Source organism: Lepisosteus oculatus, chromosome 10, assembly GCF_040954835.1.
Source record: "Lepisosteus oculatus isolate fLepOcu1 chromosome 10, fLepOcu1.hap2, whole genome shotgun sequence".
In the NCBI taxonomy this organism is placed as follows: Eukaryota; Metazoa; Chordata; class Actinopteri; order Semionotiformes; family Lepisosteidae; genus Lepisosteus; species Lepisosteus oculatus.
Genome location: NC_090705.1, coordinates 15,346,580 through 15,365,329, shown reverse-complemented (window position 1 = coordinate 15,365,329; position 18,750 = coordinate 15,346,580). Strand labels below are relative to the sequence as shown.

At 38.7% G+C, this 18,750-nt stretch overlaps 1 protein-coding gene across 1 annotated transcript in view; it reads left to right on the top strand.

Annotated features, from left to right (window-relative positions):
• pleca (plectin a) overlaps positions 1-18,750 on the top strand; it is a 296,093-nt gene that overhangs the window by 265,502 nt on the left and 11,841 nt on the right. The window contains exons 46-65 of the mRNA XM_069195270.1: positions 286-517; positions 2,337-2,563; positions 3,430-3,552; positions 4,054-4,155; positions 5,896-5,997; positions 6,500-6,664; positions 7,846-8,001; positions 8,779-8,976; positions 9,511-9,639; positions 10,221-10,391; positions 10,995-11,150; positions 11,582-11,788; positions 12,331-12,450; positions 12,725-12,894; positions 14,285-14,444; positions 15,315-15,509; positions 16,738-16,863; positions 16,956-17,099; positions 17,196-17,384; positions 17,954-18,068. Of these exons, the coding sequence (XP_069051371.1) occupies positions 286-517; positions 2,337-2,563; positions 3,430-3,552; positions 4,054-4,155; positions 5,896-5,997; positions 6,500-6,664; positions 7,846-8,001; positions 8,779-8,976; positions 9,511-9,639; positions 10,221-10,391; positions 10,995-11,150; positions 11,582-11,788; positions 12,331-12,450; positions 12,725-12,894; positions 14,285-14,444; positions 15,315-15,509; positions 16,738-16,863; positions 16,956-17,099; positions 17,196-17,384; positions 17,954-18,068 (3,187 nt within the window). The remainder of the gene's footprint in view (positions 1-285; positions 518-2,336; positions 2,564-3,429; positions 3,553-4,053; positions 4,156-5,895; positions 5,998-6,499; positions 6,665-7,845; positions 8,002-8,778; positions 8,977-9,510; positions 9,640-10,220; positions 10,392-10,994; positions 11,151-11,581; positions 11,789-12,330; positions 12,451-12,724; positions 12,895-14,284; positions 14,445-15,314; positions 15,510-16,737; positions 16,864-16,955; positions 17,100-17,195; positions 17,385-17,953; positions 18,069-18,750) is intronic.

Below are 18,750 nucleotides of genomic sequence, written 5' to 3'. Positions count from 1 at the left end.
CCTCAAGATTTGCATTTATATATATTTTTAACTCTCGATGTCTTTACCTGAAGAATAACAGATAAAAAAGTGCTTTGACGCTGGAAAATGTTACTGTGATAGTTATAATGGGCATATTATGTGTGCATAATCTGCCCATTTTACAACCAGGTTTATATCATTTTTATTTATTACCGAAAACACATTTTTTTAACGGAATTGTTACATCATGGAAAAAAAAAACAAAGGGATTCTTCTAAAACGTACAGGAAATTGATCAGCTCTGATTCTCTGCCATTTGCACAGCTATCTGAGAGGATGACCCTAATGGCACAGAGTCTGGACAGGCTTTGGAGCCGCCTGCAGACCCCTGTCACTCTGCAAGGGCAGACGGCAAGGATCCAGGAGCAGCTCCAGGACAACAGACACACACTGTCTGAGCTGGCGAAGCTGGAGCTGGGCCTCAAGAATGTCAGAGCACAGGGGGCAGAGCTCATTGCCAACGCAGAAACAGCTGGCAACAGCTCCATCAGCACAGGTAGGATGCCACTGGAGTCACCTGAGAAATGGTTTTCGTGTCACCTGTGATCTGAATGTGAAGTGGAGCTGAATCTAGTACTACACCTCCCAAAACAAAGGTCGTTTGTTCTGAAAGGTGTCAAATTTTTTTTCTTTTGTTCATTTTTTGCAAAATATAAAGACATGTCTAATCTACCTGTTCTCTGCATACATTGACTTTTGTAGGTTCTATCTTCTCAAAAACCTCCTTAAAGATACCAAAAAAACAACATTCATTAATTGTGATTGATTTGACAAACATGTAAAATCATGTGTGCTCATAAAATAAGGATCACTGAGCCAGAAAGATACAAAAAAGAGAGAAAAAGTACATATGAGGCGGCTTGCCATGTTGTCAACGAGAGGAGCATCAGTGCTGAGGAGCTCACAGTGTGAAAAAGGATTATGTTTTGTGCACATTTTCTTAAACACTCTCATACTATTATGACCACCATAGCAGTAGCCAAAGTGTCAATAGGCACCTCTGTCATGATAAAAATAGGGATTAAAATTCAGATAAAAGATGGGACATTTAAGCAACATGACAGTGACTTTCAAAGACACTTATCTAATGAAGTAGAATCAGTTGGTTGCCAACATGTGAAAGTGACCACGATGTCTCCTTTTAACACTGTTTCTGGCACAAGTCCAGCTTCCCTACCAAACTCAAAGTCAACACAGTGCTTTGTTAAGTCGGTCTATTCATAAGTATTACGTTTCAGAGAAATACCGTGTGAAAATCGCCAGCTTCTCAAGTGAATGGGTTATTTTACAAGGAAGGAATATAGCAAGAGTGAATAATGAGACGTTTCATTATATTAAAATCCAACTTCATTTGCAATTTTAAGTGCATGTTTGTAGGTTTACGTGTTGAGTTTGGGTATGTTACCACAAAAGTCGTCATGAGAGAAAGTTCCCCCCCCCCTACCAGAGAAGCAGCTGTACACATAAACTGTTTTTACTATTTCGAAATTAGTTAGGAATGACGTGAAGGGTCTATAATGCAGTGGTGGAGCAACATGTTTTATTATATATTTTGTATTCTAGCTTATTAAAATATTTTACTGGGAAAATTAGTACACATTTTACATTCAATAATAACATATCCTCTGAAAGTGACAGTCTTTACATTATGAATACCTGCTCCCTTTCCTTTTCCCATTAGTTATGTACTCATACAGTATACCACTAGCTGATTTGGGAGAGATAGAACCTAAATCTGTTTTTTCTTTATTTTGTTCATGTTGGCCCATAAACATGTTTGTATACCGATTGGTCAAATGACAAGTGGGGCTCCTGAACAACGTTCTCTGTTCATAACTTGCACTGATACGGATGGATCAGGGTCACTACTGACGCTATGTGCTAGTTTCTGTACTGTGGCGAGTCTATTCACCTGCTCGTCTCCAGACAGCATTTGTTTTTCTCTTTCAGCAGTTGTTCCTCTTATCCAGACAACACCTGCTAGGTGCTTTACTGCATGCCTCCCTTGTACGCAGTTCCACTGTCTGTACTGCTAATGTCTCTAGTAGTCTGCCTCTCTAGTATAATATCCTTCAAAAGCCCCCAGGTTTTTCACAGCTTCATATCTTTCTGTCCCAGTCTGTTGTGGTCCCAATATTCATCCATGACAAAGCCACTTGACTCATCATATTTACTGTACATTGTCTACAGATAATGTGAGAAACAGTTATTCTATCTGATAGGGCTGTGCTACTATATCTTACTCAAGTTTCAAATCGACTAACTCTCGATCTTTGAGACATGGCATGATCGACTGGACCCTTTTCCTTCCGCAGTCATTGAGGATCATGTGTCCAGCCTTGGTCGGCAGTGGGATGAAGCTCAAGCTCAGGCTCTAGACAGGGAGAAGTGGCTCCTGAATCTACTCAACTTGGCCACTAAGTTCTGGAGCGACCTGAACGACCTCACTGTTGTCTTGAATGACACTCAGCAGATAGTCTTGGATCTGAATGGGACCAGATCAGATTCAGAGACCATCCGACAGAGCCTGGAAACCATGCAGGTAGTGTAACCACCTGGCCTACTAATCAAGAAGTATAATAAAGTGTCTGCTTTAAAGTCTTCTAAAGGAGTTTAAGATAATGAGGTGTATTAATGCTATGTCTAGATTTTTACATTCAGAATAATCATTAAAAACAGGTTATATGTTGTATGTTTAAACTTGAATCCGTCGGATTTCATTGTTTCCTTCTCATAATAAAAGACGGCATAACGATACTATGTAGAAAATGATTAATGTATTAGCATGTAAAGCATGTCTATTGCCAGCCATAAATTACATTTTCAAGCCATTAGTCTGGTGTGGCTGGTATTTAGCTGTTGGTTTGCACCACAGAGGTGGCTGTTGTGGTTTAGCTGGGCTTTAATCCTTCACATTTTTCAGATCTTCCTTAGGATGAAAATCCACATAAGTGTAAAGTACTATTCTTTTGAATAAGATATTATCACTTTATTGGCCATATACAATTTCTTGTATTAGGAATTTGTCTTTTTGCATACCCCAACTTGCTGTCCATGAGACAGGAAGAGAAGCTTGGGGTCAGAGTGCATGGTCAGCCATTTAAATTGTACCCCTGGAGCAGTCGGGGTTAAGGGCATTGCTCAGGGATACGAACCGGCAACCTTCCAGCCACAGGCACAGATCCTTAGCCTAGTCAAATTATTTAACTTTTACAAGTAAAAGTTTGGCCTATTTTTCATTTCAGTAATACAAGAAGCAACTTTATCCTTGAGCATTTGTTTTACCTAGAAGCACTATTGTTTAATGAAATGTGTTACATTAGTTACACAGTTGTTATCTTGAACAGCTCTAGAATTACCTATGAACCTTCTTGAACATTAGTAAATACTTATTTCTGTTTTCACCAGTCTGTTAGAGAAGATATAGACAGCCTGCAGGGTGAACTGGACACACTTGGAATTCTAGGAGTGGACCTGATGTCAGCCTGTGGGGATACTGACAAGCCAGACGTCACCAAAAGCTTAGACGAAGTAAGTATTAGAATGAGAAGTCTAAGGAAATTTCTAAGAGTTTCTCTCTTTGTAAAAATACAGTTCTCTTTGATCAGAATACCCTATAAGAAAATATTAACAGAATGTTTCTAACTAAAGGCAAGGTCTTTGTCAAATATATTGAAACAAACCTGTTTCTTTAAAATAAATATTAACCCCACTAACCAAACCAATTTATTTTGATCTATTTATATTTGTAAAAATTGAAATTGTTGCACAACGCAATTTGGTATAGCAAATAAATGACATTTTCAAACTATTCCTTAAAATATATACAGTATAATAACATAATAGTTCCAGTGATTTTTCCTATACAGCCTCTTCCTAAATCTTTACTTACGGAAAACATTTTCTTTGAACTTTCACTATTACTTTAAAAAGAAAATAAGAGAATGAAAATCACCCTGAAAATATTTGTTGGAAGTGATTAACTCTGTATGTATTTAGACATTTTACTAAATTTGATATGTTTATTTCAAGCTTTACTGCACATGGAATAACCTGAGCAAACTGTGGACTGAGTGCTACAGCAAGCTGGAGGAATCTCTTGAGGCTGCAGTGCATTATAAAAACATGATTGAGGTAAAGGAAACCAACATGAAACATTTGCATGAAAATATCTGCTGTACTGCTCTGGCTTTAAGGTAAATGCCCAGAGATAATCCCAGAAAAAAAGTGTAGACAGGCATTCCTCCAGTCAATGTCACCACCTGAACAACTGCAAGCATTCATAGCAATTTCAGAGATTCCATTCTGGCAAAGCTAATTAGATCCTACCAGAAATAACTCTATAGTTAAGTAACTACAATCAAAAGAACTTGGCCAAAACTGAAGCTCAGTCACACTATTTTTAATTGCAATGTAATAAATAAAAGACCCTTCACCAAGACTGTGGTTTCTCCAAGCACTGAGTTACAGTATTGTTGTTGTTTCTGATGCTATGTCCATGCGTAATTGCAAAATTTGAAAGCCCCTAAGCCTTAATATCTAAAGTTTAGCGTATAATCTAAATAGCTGTTCTCCGACATGCCTGGGATTATTCTGCAATGAATAACACAGTATATCCATGCTCATAGGGGAAGTATCTACAGAAGCTCAAACTTCTTGTGGAAAGCACTTCTGTTTCACTCTATATTGAATATAGAATATTGAATATCACTCTATTGAATATGTTTTTATATAAACAAATAGAACTGAAAGTTAGGACAATAGGTGTGGCAGACCCTCATTATGACGTGGTGCTGAAGGATCTTAACGGACATTAACACCGCTTTCTTCAGCGCTTGTATGGTCTGTAACAGGAAAAGCCAATAGGTTTATCCTTCAGTTTTCAGCTTATGGGTCTCCTTTAGCCTGGATCTTAAAGAGACGTGGCTCCATCCAACAGAAATCTCCCACCTCCTGCCATAATGGCATACTGGCTTCTTGGAAAGGATGGTACTGTATCTGGTGAAGCCTTTTGTAAACCCGAGCTGATGGGCAGGCACTGACCATTATGAGTAACCTGGGCTGGTCCTTGGTTCAGGTGAACAAGGCGGCTGCTGCTCCCCCTCAATGTGCAACACAGCACATTTCTTCAAAAGGCACATGAAAATGAGTCAAAAGTTCCCTCCAGTGGCTCTTGCTGTTGCTGCTGTGCTAGTCTAGACTGTCAAGGTTTGTTAGTTATATATTACAATATTATTAATTGTGAATGTAAGTGTAGTGGTCTGTCGATGTAGTAACTGACTCTCATCTTCTCCATAAGATGACAATATCATTGCGGTTTTAGCTGCTGCTACACTGAATAGTGTTAATTAAATTTCAGAAAGTGGTAAATGTTGAGATGATCACTTTTATTAATCATTTATTTCCTAAATAACCTGTGTGTAGAGAAACCCAATGTCTATCAGCTGCTTTTCATTCCTACAGTTATTTCCTTTGCGTTTGCTAAAACGCTCTCTAGTGGCATAGAGATAGATGCCAAAATCCTAGTGTTCTCCTTCTCTGTGTTACAAAACAACACTCAAAAAATATGAGTGAACAGTATGAATTCGAAGGGATCATAGTTATTAAGAAAGAGAAATGTCACATGATACAATGAACCAAAAAAGTTGACACAAAGGTTAAATTCAGTAGCAAGAGTCCTGGGAGTGTAAAAGAATTTGGGAGCTTTTTGTGTAATAAAGAATGATTATATTATCTTGGATTTTTCTGTTTCACTCTACATACATATACTGTACCTTTGACAAAACAGAACTAAAACATTGGTATATGTTCTTAATTATTCTCTTGACTAATACGTAATATAATAGGAAAAATATTAAATGTTCAATTTTCTAGAGGCTGTTTGAGTGGCTGAAGTCCGCAGAGCTGAAAGCTGCTGAAGAATTTATGGTTGGGGTCAACTTGGAGACAGTAAAGCAACAGCTGTGTGATTTAAAGGTACAGCAACAAGCTAGACATTTTAAAAACTTTCAACTGGCACAACATGGATTGAAATATGACATCATAATATGGTTTATATTCACATACTGGGTGACAGAATTAACAAATTCTTTTGAAGCATATTACAGTAAGTAGACTAAACTTTATCTTTGTTTCTTTTTATGTTTTTGTGTTTCTTCCATTATTTCATAATCTGCATTATATGCTTTAAATACTGTACAGACTTCAATTTGCCTTAAGACCTGAATTGTATTTTGAAGAGTCTCTTCCTGTACAGACAGAACTTTTCACTAAATGTACCTGTGCTCCTTCTCTGTGGTTCACACTGAATAATTGCCATGGTTAATTTAATATTACAGAACATGAAGTTTAAACAATGCCCTGAGCTTCATTCCTCACATCTACAGACTAACGCAAAAGCTTTCACTCTTGTCCTATATGTAACTGCAATATGATTGAGCCACACAGAAAGAAATAACCTATTGGTTCTTATCGGCAGGAGTTTAAGAGCGAACTATACCAGAAGAAGATAGAGATGGAGAGTCTGAACCATCGCTTTGTCTGCAGGCTCACTCTGGGCTTTGAACAGGATGCTGTTGGTGCTCAGCTCTCGGACTTCCGCCATCGCTGGGACACCCTGGAGAGGGAGACCGTGAGCAGACAGGTAAAAGCCACACTCGCCTCACCTGGTAGGAGCCTGGCAAGAGCAGAACGTTGATCTCTTTCAGGATCTAATACAGTATATGTATCATGAAAATGTCTCCAAAATTGTCACAGCAATTATTTTACACTTTTTCATGATTTTGGTTTGATCTCTGTGGTACATTGGTCATAGCTATACAGCACTCGTTATAAAAGAAGGAGTTACAGAGTTCGATTTCTGGACTCCTGGCCAGTGAGTAATGGGTTCTAGTATCCCATGAAGACACTACTGTTTTATCTATGAACAAGGTTCTTTCCCAAATTGACCACTATCCCAAAAACCTAACAGGCAAGTCTGCTACTTTCAGGTAACTTAACAGAAATGGAGGAAAGCCTTGATCTTATGTGTAAATCTTAGGGTTGGAATCTGTTAGGACTGTTAGGAATCTACACTATATGAAATGCATTATGTGTGAGGCATACTCTACAGCTATTGAATGTTAAACATCCAAAATATGTATTTCAAGAGAGTGCTGTAATACACCAGCACTAGAACTGCAGGGATTGTAGGTGTACTCATGTTTAGAACACCATGGATATTGACTCTTACACTTTTTCAGCTTGTAGCCTTTTGCAGTAGACTGTCTATGGATCAACCGTGTTGATGAGAAAGGTTGATCAGCATCATTCATTTACATACACCATGTCTGTTCAATAAAATGCCAGGGCACCCATTATGAAATCCATTTATTGAATTCCACGATACCTTTGTGAATTCATACAACTGTTGTGTATTTTTGCTAGATATATACATTTACAATAGCATGCTTTATATTAAAAACAAAAACACATTTTTGTCATTCTGCTTTTCAAACACTGTCAGGGTAGTTAGCATGCTAAATGCTAACCAAAGTCAAAGGCAACCTTACTGTATATCATTCAAGCACAGGAATTTGTTCTCCTGCCTCTACCAGTACGCAGCTTAACATGTTTCAAGATTGGTTTCATTCACATTTTCAGTGGCAAAACAAAACAAATTCCTTATTTCATGGATTTTCATTTTAATATAATCTATTAATATGACTACAGCTTACAGGGGTAGTATATGCTGTGTGATTTTCTGTAGATGTCTGAATACACAATATTTATTCTGTTTGACTGCTGGGTGTTCCAACTTGTCTATTAACCCCTGTGTCACTGAAGCACCAGCTGGAGTCCGCACTCCTGGGTTTGGGTCAGTTCCAGAACACCCTGGATGAGCTGCACACCTGGCTGACACACACAGCTGGCCAGCTGCAGGGCTACCGGCAAATCAGCATCGACCTGCAGACCTGTGAGATCGAGCTCGCAAAACACAAGGTAGGGAGTTCATCCATATCATACACAGACTGAAGTTCTGCCAAAGTTTGTCTTAAAAGCAGTTGCTGAATGTTATTTCTTGTTGTTTCTCGTATCACATAATGTTTTTGTCCTTTTTGTACAAAAGCAGTAGTTCTGTACTTGAGGGCAAGATAATTTGACAAGAGATTTGGCAAGAGATTTCACTACATCTAAAGCAGGTTAAATACACATTCAGATACACAATTCATTTATATTTATTTGATAAATTGTATATATTCTTGAGAGTCATATAGTAAGATCCACTGGACATCCCGTTAAACTGAATGTGAAAGTTAAAATGTGCATTCCATTGATGTAAAAATAAGAATGTCCTCTTTGTAAATTCTGTTTTTACGTAGTTTTAATGAATAGCGGGCTTTGAAAATGGTGTAGTATGGACAACATTGAAGCAATCATGATGTTCGCAATAGTATGAAATATTCAAGGAGAAAACGGTTTTAATATTTTATCTATTTTATTATCCTTTTAATGTGATATATTCAGTGTAACAGTAGGGTCTTCACAGGGTGATCCATTCAGCTGGAAATGGAAATCGTGCATTTCCTGTTCATTGTGACTTGAGCTCCTGCAGGGTCCCAATGACTTATCTTAGGTAAAGCTGCACAATAATATTTCTGATTACAATAAGACAAGATAAGACGCAGACGGACTGTGGCTCGTGAGCTGTCCTACGAAGGACGAGTTTCCCTGTGCTGCCAATCTGTCTCACTGTGCCTGCCTGGCCCCTCCCCGAAGGTGCTGCGGAATGACGTGATGTCCCACGCGCGCACTGTGGAGTCCCTGAACCTGGCGGGCAGGGAGCTCCTGGAGGCCGGGACGGGGGACAGCCCCCAGGGGCTTCAGGCCCAGCTGGAGCAGCTGAACGAGCGCTGGGAGTTTGTCCGCTGTGAGACAGAGAGGAGGCAGCTCGAGCTGGAGAACAACCTCAGTCAGGTGGGATAGTCAGACCCTCACACGCGGGCTCATGCTCTGAATAGTCCCACAGGTCACATGAACCACAAAGCGCACGATCCACAGGACACGTCCAGCTTATATTTCGGCTGGAGCAAGATGAGGAAACGATTTGTAACCCGAGGATACTGAGTGTATGAATGTTAGGGTGCTTATGTAAAATTTATTAATGCTCTTTTTAAACCTCTAGAAATGTAAATAAATTATATTAATAAATACATACATAAAGTAGACTATGATAATGGCAGTAATACGTGCTGTGACTCACAGGTGTCATAGAGCACTTCTAAATATTCTCTTTGGCTAGAATGCTATCGTGACCTGACATGGGTGTCAGTATCAAAACCTGGCTCAAAAATGATTAGACCATAAAAGCAAAGCAAATTCATACAATATTCTATGGAAGATGTGAGGTGTAATGCAAAATACTACAGTGTAGTAAATTTCATGAAGTGTGCCACATTCTCTGACTGTCTCATTTTGGGTGGCACTGGTTCCTTTCTCTCCGGTAAATAGGTTCAAGATGTGACCATGGAAATCCAGGATCTTCTTCAGTGGCTGGAAAACACAGACCTTAGACTTTCAGCCACCAAACCAGTCTGGGGACTACCGGAAACTACAAATGAGAAGCTCTCAGCACATCTGGTAATAACCAGAACTAATCATAAGCCTTGACTGAATCAACAGAAATCCAGCCATTATTCTTTATTTCTTCATATACTGTAGTATCTTAAGCTCTGGTTTCTCCCATTTCGCTACTGAGCATCTAACTAAGTTAACCCGGTAGCTAAGTGGTTCAGTTGCCAGGCTGATTTCCAGGTTATCACCACTTAATGTTGGATTATGATCCAAATGGATCACAATCACAGTACCTTTTTGGAATTTTACAACATACTAATTTAATACATTTAAAAACAAAATTTCCAAGATATATGGAACACTCCAATCTCAGTACTCTTCTTTTTGAATCCCCACAGTCACCAAATACCACATGGGTCAACAGCACCTGAATAATATGGTGAAAACAATCATTCATTTAAAAAAACTCTTGAAAAGAAATCATTCCTTATTTTGCAAACAGTTGCAAATATGATGATCACTTTACATCATACATTTTTGAATGGCAGAGATCATGAAAATTTTGTCAATATGGTTTGAAGAGTGATGTTTATGCTGTGAGCATCTCATAAACATCTCTAACAGATTGCTTTTACATCTTCCTTCAGGAGCTGTGCAAGGAAATGGAATCGAAGTTACATACGTACAACAATGTGAGGGATGCCATCCATAGACTGCTGGACAACAATGATGTTTCTCGAGGCTCCAACACAGAACATAGTCTTTGCATTCTGGAACACAAATGGGAGAGTGTCTATAGCAAAGTGCAAGAAAGGAAGGTCAGCAAACGCTCTACCCAGATTGAAATATTGCAAATATTGAAATGGTTCTAAAATCATAGGTTTAACAGGAACATTTAAAAATTGTAATGGATCTTCTTAAGCTGTTCTCAAAAACTGATGTAGTTTCTCATTTTAAATATAGAAAATCCAATACATGGTTGAAGTGAATGAGTAATAAACTTTCAAAATTGTCAACATAAGAAGAATATTCTCTAAGAAAAGAAATAATTCATTATGATTTTATTAAACTATGCACCCTGATTCTAAAGAGGGTCAAACTGAGTTCAAAACTCTGGTCTGTTTTCAGACAGACCCCCCTAAACCCTCCTCCTTTTTGCATCTTTTATTATTTTATATATTCTAAGAAGAAGTTAAAGCATAGCATTGCAATTAAACATGTTATATAAAAACAGTCAATAAGCATTTTTCAATTGTAATAATATTATTACCTTCCATTTGTATATTCATCTGATTTTCAAGCTCCTCATCACAAATAGCAAGGCAGTATTATTTCTTACATTAATAGTTCTTTCAATTCTGAAGATGTGTAGCTGCAACTGTTTTGTAAGTGGTGAGTAACATTTGTTAACTCTATTTCAGGCTAAGTTGAATGAAGGGCTGACTTTGTCGAAGGAGTTTCACAGCACTGTCCAGGATCTATTGAAGAAAATGTCTCAGAGTGAAGAGGCCATTAGTGCCTTACCTCCGCCCAGTCTAATCCTGGACACTGTCAATGCTCAGATACAGGAACACAGGGTTGGTGTTGAGAAAACCTAGTTCAGTCATGTGTCTCTGGGTCTTCCATACACTGCACCTTATTATTGACACATACTATACGAATTCAAATTTATTGCATTACAACATATTAAACTTGAAACTTAATTTAAATTTTATGTGATGAATCCTTAAGCCTTGCTTTATCCGATTAAAATAATTCCCCTTCACAGGAGTGAGTCATTTCACTCTTAAAATCATGTTTTTTTGTCACAAAAACAGTATAAGTTTGTCCAATATGCATAAAGTTGAAAATAACTTAAATATTTCTAGGTTCGTTATGTTAATCAAATACTGTAAAATAACACCCCCCATCAAATTATGCTAAATACCAAGAGAGATGTGGGAATGTGATTCAATAAACTTTTGTTGTATCACTTCTTTGTTTAAAAATATGTCCATGTTACTTCCAGATGTTGGTGACTGAAGTAAACTCCTACAGTGACAAAATGACAGCTGTTGAGAGTGTAGCAGTACGTCTTAAAGAACTGAGCAGGAAGGAAGACTGCAATGTGATACAGAATCTCACAGTGACTGTAAAAGACCGCTATGGAAAACTTTATCAGCGCACTGCTGAGAGAGGAAAAGCTCTTGATGATGTGAAGAAACAAGCTAAACAGGTAATTGTGTTACCAAAAATCAGTCAGCTTAGTAGTTTACACACACTTTTTGTGTACAAGTTGGTTTTTAACCAATGTATTTTGGAAATTTTAACTGAAATCAAATATAAAATACTGGTAGTTTATTGATATCAAATATCTCTATCTCAGTGGAGGAACTATACCACACAAACACTTAACTAACAGTTCATTATTTTCAATCCGTACAACTTGTGTCTTGTACCCTCTTTCCAAAGTCTGGTCACAGAGAGGCCTCCATCTTTCAGGGGGCCCTTAAAATCCATTTTAAAACACCTTATTTCTCCTCTAAAATTAACTAATTAATGAAGAAAAATATAATGTTTCTCATAAAATACAGGTCACGACTCCAGCATAGGGATACTTAGGTAGTGATTTTTAAATTTGATTCACCATGGGTTTCTGGAAAGTACTAGGAGAGATTAAAGGTCCACAATCACTAGAACTGCAAGCCAGTATAACCCTTCTATTTATATGGAAAGCATTTTCGGGCGGTTAAGTGGTCTTTGCTCTTGATGATTTAGTTCACTGAGTCTTGGCGACTCTTGGTGGACTGGGTGGCGGAAGTGGAGCAGACTCTGGATACACACAAGGAGATTGCAGTGTCACATGAGGAAATCAAACAGCAGCTCGCAGAGCAGAAGGTAATGTAGCCCAAGGTCTCATTTGGCAAGTTATTGTCCACTCTGAGTGGCACAGGAAAAATGAAAAATCTTTAAATCACTTTGTGGATAGGTAAAAATAAATGACGTGAGAAAACTGTAAGATCAGTGGTTCTACAGTTGTGTGATTAGGCCTAGTATTTTATATAATCATTTGTTGGCCTTTGATAAATATCCAAACAGTGGTGCCCAGGAGGCACAGCATTGTTGGAAGACAGATGGCCCTGTTGATTTTCTTTGCTTCGTGTTTCTCAAGGAATTTCAGAAGTTGTTGAGGTCGAAGAGGCCAGTTTATGAAGCCACCTTGAAGAGTGGTCGCACTCTCAAAGAGAAATCCCAGAGTCCAGCTGACCGGCAGCAGTTGGACGATCTGTTGGCAGAGCTGAGAGATTCCTGGGACACCATCAGTGGGAAGTCCATGGAGAGGTAAAAATGCATTTTTATTTGCAATGCTAACATTACAAAACATTATTAGCTTCTGTGATGTGGCCCACCCAACAGCATTCAGTTGTTGCAGGCCTCTAAAACAAAGCAAGTAAAACAAATTCATATAGCACTTACCTTTTTGTTTGTAGTCTATATTATGGCATTATGCCAGTAGGAAAAAAACAAAACAATGGGTGAATGTTGAAATGTTTGGTAGCTGCAGTTACTCCTTATATGATTACGTACTTGCTTTAACAGTCAAAACCCCATTCAGAGTCAAGGCCAAATTTAAACCCTGGGAAACTGTCTCCAGATTGCCAGCAGGCTGTTTTCACAGTGCCCCCTTCTGGACTGGAGGGGAGCTTGTCTCCCTTTCCCTTTAGTAACACCAGTGTTTTAAAAGCAATATATTAGTTTTAAGGAAAATATATTAAAGAAACTAATCAGTTTTATGTATTGTGTTTTGGTGTAATGTGGCATTTATTAGGCGAAAATGTGTAAAGGAGCTAGGTAGGGATGAGCCTCCACAATAAAGGCAGAGGGTAAGCTCTGCTGAGGGAGTTCTTTTGTGGGATCTGGGAGGAAGACATTCTGGCCCCTCTGTTGTGGGTTCCTGTTTTGGAAGAATGCAGTTTGTTCTCCTGTTGTACGTATGTCTGCTGCCTTATAAATAAATTAGGACCTTTTATGTATCTTTTTGATAATGGATTGGTTTAATTTAGCATCTACTAAGAACTGAGTCCAGGTGACTGTGATTGTGTGGAGAATTAGTGAGCCTGTGACAGCTTAACTGTGTAACAGAGCCCATTGATGTGAGCACATTGGGAAACTATGTAGAAATGCTGAAAGGCATGGAAAGATATGCTAAATCAAATGGCAGGCCATGTTGCTCAATGGATTTGTTAACCTTCCTTTGCACTGTTTAGTTTCAGGGGGCTGGGAAATGCCTGAAAGATGTTGCAAATGAACCATACTTGTAATTGTGCAAACATCATTTTTCAGTTGCATTCCATATATGACACAAAGTTTCAAGTCAGAAGTGCCTGAATCATTTACTCTATCCCAGAACGTGACTTTCTCTTAACACAAAACCTATTCCCACATCCATCCTAGATTAAAGTGTGAGGACTGACCCTGAAACTGGCATCTCACGTGTTTCCCTCACCCAGCTTGCACAAGCCAGAAGGCCAGCCCTTCCACATGGTGGGTTTGAAACCAGGAGAGCAATAACACTCTCACAGTCTCATCTCACACTCTGTGACCTGGTACTCTTTTGATAGCCTCTGAACCCCATTGCAGTCTATATGACCTACAGGTATCAGCTATCGAAGTCACAGCACCACTTTAGCATGCGCATCTACAGGTCTTGATCTTTCATATTGCATTATAGGCAACACAAACTGGAAGAAGCACTCCTGTTTTCAGGCAGATTCACGGATGCTCTCCAAGCCCTAATGGACTGGTTGTATAGAGCTGAACCACATCTAGCTGAGGACATGCCTGTTGGAGGAGAGAAGGACCTGGTTGCAAATTTAATTGACAAACATAAGGTAAATAAATCACAGTTCTGCTACACTTTCCTGCCGAATTGAGAGCATTTTAAAGGTGAGAAATATAGTGAACAAAGCAGTTTTATTTCGTAGAAGTGCAAGTTTGACCAGTGCTGTGAACAATGTCCTTTAATAGTATAACTTTCCTGTCCTGTTACTGAATAAGCAAGTCTAAATTAATCCCTGCTGTAAGTGAATGCATGCCTGGTTACCCCACTGCAACTTCCCTACACTCAACTCCACATAACAGACACAGCACGCTTGGACCTTATCATCACATCATACACTTGAATTAGGGTTCACTCCCTTTGCAGTGATAACCCTAAATCTGTTCAGATGCACAAAAATACTAAGGAAATCTCAGATCACACAATTAGTTTAGTGGCCTCTCTGTGTAGTAATGGTGGTTCACATGATTTCTGAACAAACACACACAACTCTGTAAGGTTCTTCAGTCAGGTAGTGAACTTCAAGCAAAGATTAAACCATGACAACCGAGAAGCTTTCAAAACTGCTCATTCCTATTTTTCCAGACTAAACCTACCCTATTGAGACACAGTTAAATACAGAACAAAGCAACTAATTAACTCCATGTCAGATTTTTTTATATTAGCCTCCATTTTTGTGTAACTTTGCCTATGACTAGTAATTGAATGTTCTTAACTTTAATTTTAATAGATAAATAAACTTAGCACTAGCCTACAGAACTTATCCATTTTGACACCTCACAAACTGTACATTCATGAGTTTAACCTTTTAACAAACACATAGCTCCTACTGAAAACATTAGGTGATAGAACACAGAGGGTCTGGACTGGGGACAGGACAGGATGCCTAGTCATGTCATGATTATTCCCTGTGGTTGTGCAGGTTTTCCAGAAAGAGCTGGGGAAGAGAGCTGGCTGTATAAAGACCCTGAAACGCTCAGTGAGGGATGTGATGAAGAACAGCAGCATGGAGTCCCAGTGGCTGCAGCAGCAGATGGAGGAGCTGGAGTCCCGTTGGGAGGTGGTGTGCAGGCTGTCCGTCTCCAAACAGGCCAGGCTTGAGGCTGCGCTCTGCCAAGTAAGAGCTTTCTCTTCCTGTACAAACACGTATTCCATCTTGATCGCCTGCCCAGGGCTGAGCAACCCTACACAAAAGATACCCAATGTGCAGTCACTCATAACAGCGCTTGTGTCTGATGACATCTCAGTTCGTTCACACCTGTCCTCTAGGGCACCTCTGATGTCCTATTTATTCAACTTTGTTATTTTCTCAGTTCAACTAGTTTAACTTAAAGGTAATACTTTAACCCTGTATAAAGCAGACTCATTTGAAGAGGGTTGTAAAGCCTGTATCAGGCTGTCACATGGCTCCAGGTGAGCAAAACATACCCAGCAGGTACAGGGAGCAAAGCAGACCGGACTCTGAATGGAACAACAGTCCATCGCAAGGCTCAGACAAGGCTCAGTATGGGAGTCGCGGGACACCAGCATGTCTTTGGACCATGTGAGAAGGAGAAGGCACCTAGAGAAAGCCAATGTGCAGAATCCACATAGACCAAGCCAGATGTAATCAACTCCCTGGAGCTCAGAAGCAGCAAAACTATTGTTAAATTAAATTATAGACAGTAACTTTGGTTATCTTGATTTGTCCTGCACTAATTCAGCATTCACCCTTCAGTTAGCCACACAGGGGAAATGGCTGATTATAGGATAAAATAAAACATTGTACTTTAAATATGCCATAAAAACTGCATGAAACTAATCAACAATAGACCAGAAATGATGCAGAAAGTTAAATATAAACAGTACATTCTGAAAATATATTACAGATGCTAAATATCAAATATTGATGCCAAAGATTATTTTGTTTAGTGTTTGTGTAATTACTTTGTTTCCATATTCTCTTTTGTAACACATTGGATTAGTGTGCGATACTTGATCTTTCTGTTTTCAACAGTGATTCTGATCTTAGAAAAAAGGTATTGTGGTGTCAGAATATAGGTTGTTGAAGAACAAAGTGTAACCTATAAATTGTTTCTGTAGCATTGGTCTCCACTGTTTTCTATTTTGGGTTCTGATGATTGCATCTTAGTATATTTATCATGAATCACTCTTTTTCATAACATACCAAATTCTATTTTATTGCAAGACATCTATCATGTAACTACAGCACAGGTGTTTTTCCTATTCCACTACAAAAGAATGCAGAATAGATTAAAAGTAACATCCTGGTTTCTTTTTTATCAGTGATATTGGAATAAATGTGTCTGTGAATTGAGCTCAGATTTTCTCACTCAATCTAACAGGCAGAGGAATTTGACTCTTTGGTCCATGTGTTTCTGGAGCGTCTCTCAGAAGTGGAGAGGGCCCTGAAGTACACTGTTATTCCAGAGGAGGAGACTGCTGTACTGGAGCTTCATAAACAGCACCAGGTGGGAATCCTGACATTCTGTCTTGACTAATGGTGCGAAACAAAAATATGTTGATTAACCAATCAGTGTGGGAATTCTGCTGATTTATGCAGGAAGCAAAGAAGTCCCTGCATTGCCAAGAGATGGAACTGGATTGCATCAAATCCCTCGCAGAAGAGATATTGTCGTCCTGCCATCCAGACTCTATCATAACCATCAAGTCATGGATCAGTGTCACTAACACCCGCTTTGAGGAGGTGAGCTTCATCAGGACAGAATGGGAACTTCTTTAATGTCTCATGTCATCAGTACCCTCTCCATTGACCTCCTATGACGGTTCTGCTTTGCTCCAGGTCCAAGCCTGGGCCCTGCAACAAGAAGAACGTCTCAAAGTCAGTCTGTCCACTCTGGAGGCTGAGAGGGAGGAGGTGCAGAGGCTTCTAGACTGGATTTCAGCAGCAGAGGAGTCTCTTACCTTGAGGGACCAGGAGCCTCTTCCAGAGAGTATTGAGCAGGCTGAGGAGCTCATTACACAACACATGGTACTGATTGGATTGCGCATTTCATTTGACAATTTTGCATTTGTTTGCTTGAAAAGACTAGAGAATATGGTAGAGCAATGCCAAAACAAAGGATGCAGTTGCATTAAATGGTCACCAGATGGTGGAATGAAGTCAGGTTTTCAGCTGCAGATCTGGAGCAGGCAATATCTGCATATCTACTGTAGGTGGGATCAGTAATGCAGAACAGCTGGGCAAGGGAAGCTTCACTTTATAAGCACAGAGTCTGACACAGTTTGGTAGAGTTGGATAGGTCAGCACACTATAATGGTAGCTCTTTGGTGTTTTAATCATGTTAGAATCAGATGTTTTGGAACTTGTTTTTTAGACTAAGAGAAACATGAGGAGCTTCAAATGTGTGAATATTACACATGACAGAAGAGTATGGGAATTGATAAAAACCTGTAGAAGGATTAACTGAGTCTTTAATGTCTCTCAGTTTAAAAATGACATAAAACAATATTGTCCTCATTGAAATTAAGATGGGTATTATTGAGTGTAATACATCTGCTCTCAGGCATCATTTTATTATTTTGTCCATATTGTTGCAGGTCTTTATGGATGAGCTGAATCGAAAGTTGCCAGATGTTGAAAATATCAATAAATTCAGCAAACAAAAATTTATTCCCAAACCACAAACAACTTCATCTCGAAAAACATCAACCAGTAAGTCAATTTATTTTCTTTTAAACATACTATATAAACAGTCTCTGAAGGAAACAGTTTTCAAATAAAATTTTGCATTCCTACTAAAGACATTAAATTCAAAAGACAGATGGTTCTCAATTGTATTTTACCACCCTTTCTATTTATTATCTGCAAACTACATAATTTGCTAATTATACCAGAATCTAAATCACTGATATAGATCCAGAAATGAAATGAGCTCAAAACTTATCCCTGAGGCACACTACTGCCCAATTAGAATTTGTCCCCCTTAACTGATGCCTGTTTATTAACATATCCACATGTCTGTCTTTGTCATTATTTTTAATAGGTTTTTAACCTCATTATCAAAATTGTAGTGTTACACGGGACAAAATCACTGCCTAAAATAGATAGTACACAAATAGCAAGCCACTAAACAAGTGATAGAGATTTGTTTAACCTGGTAGATGCCATAAATGAAAAACAAACATTCACACAAATATAAGCTAACATTAACTTATCTATAACATCTAATTGAGCTCTTCAGTGCTTAAATTACCTGGAAGTGTTCTGTTTGTCTGGTCTGCAATGGAAGAATTCTCTTACTGTTTCCTTTCCTGTCTTTCTCTTCTCTATAAATCTCTAATCTGTTTACTGACTTGATTTATCCTGCCATTGTGAGTCTCTCAAGGACAACATA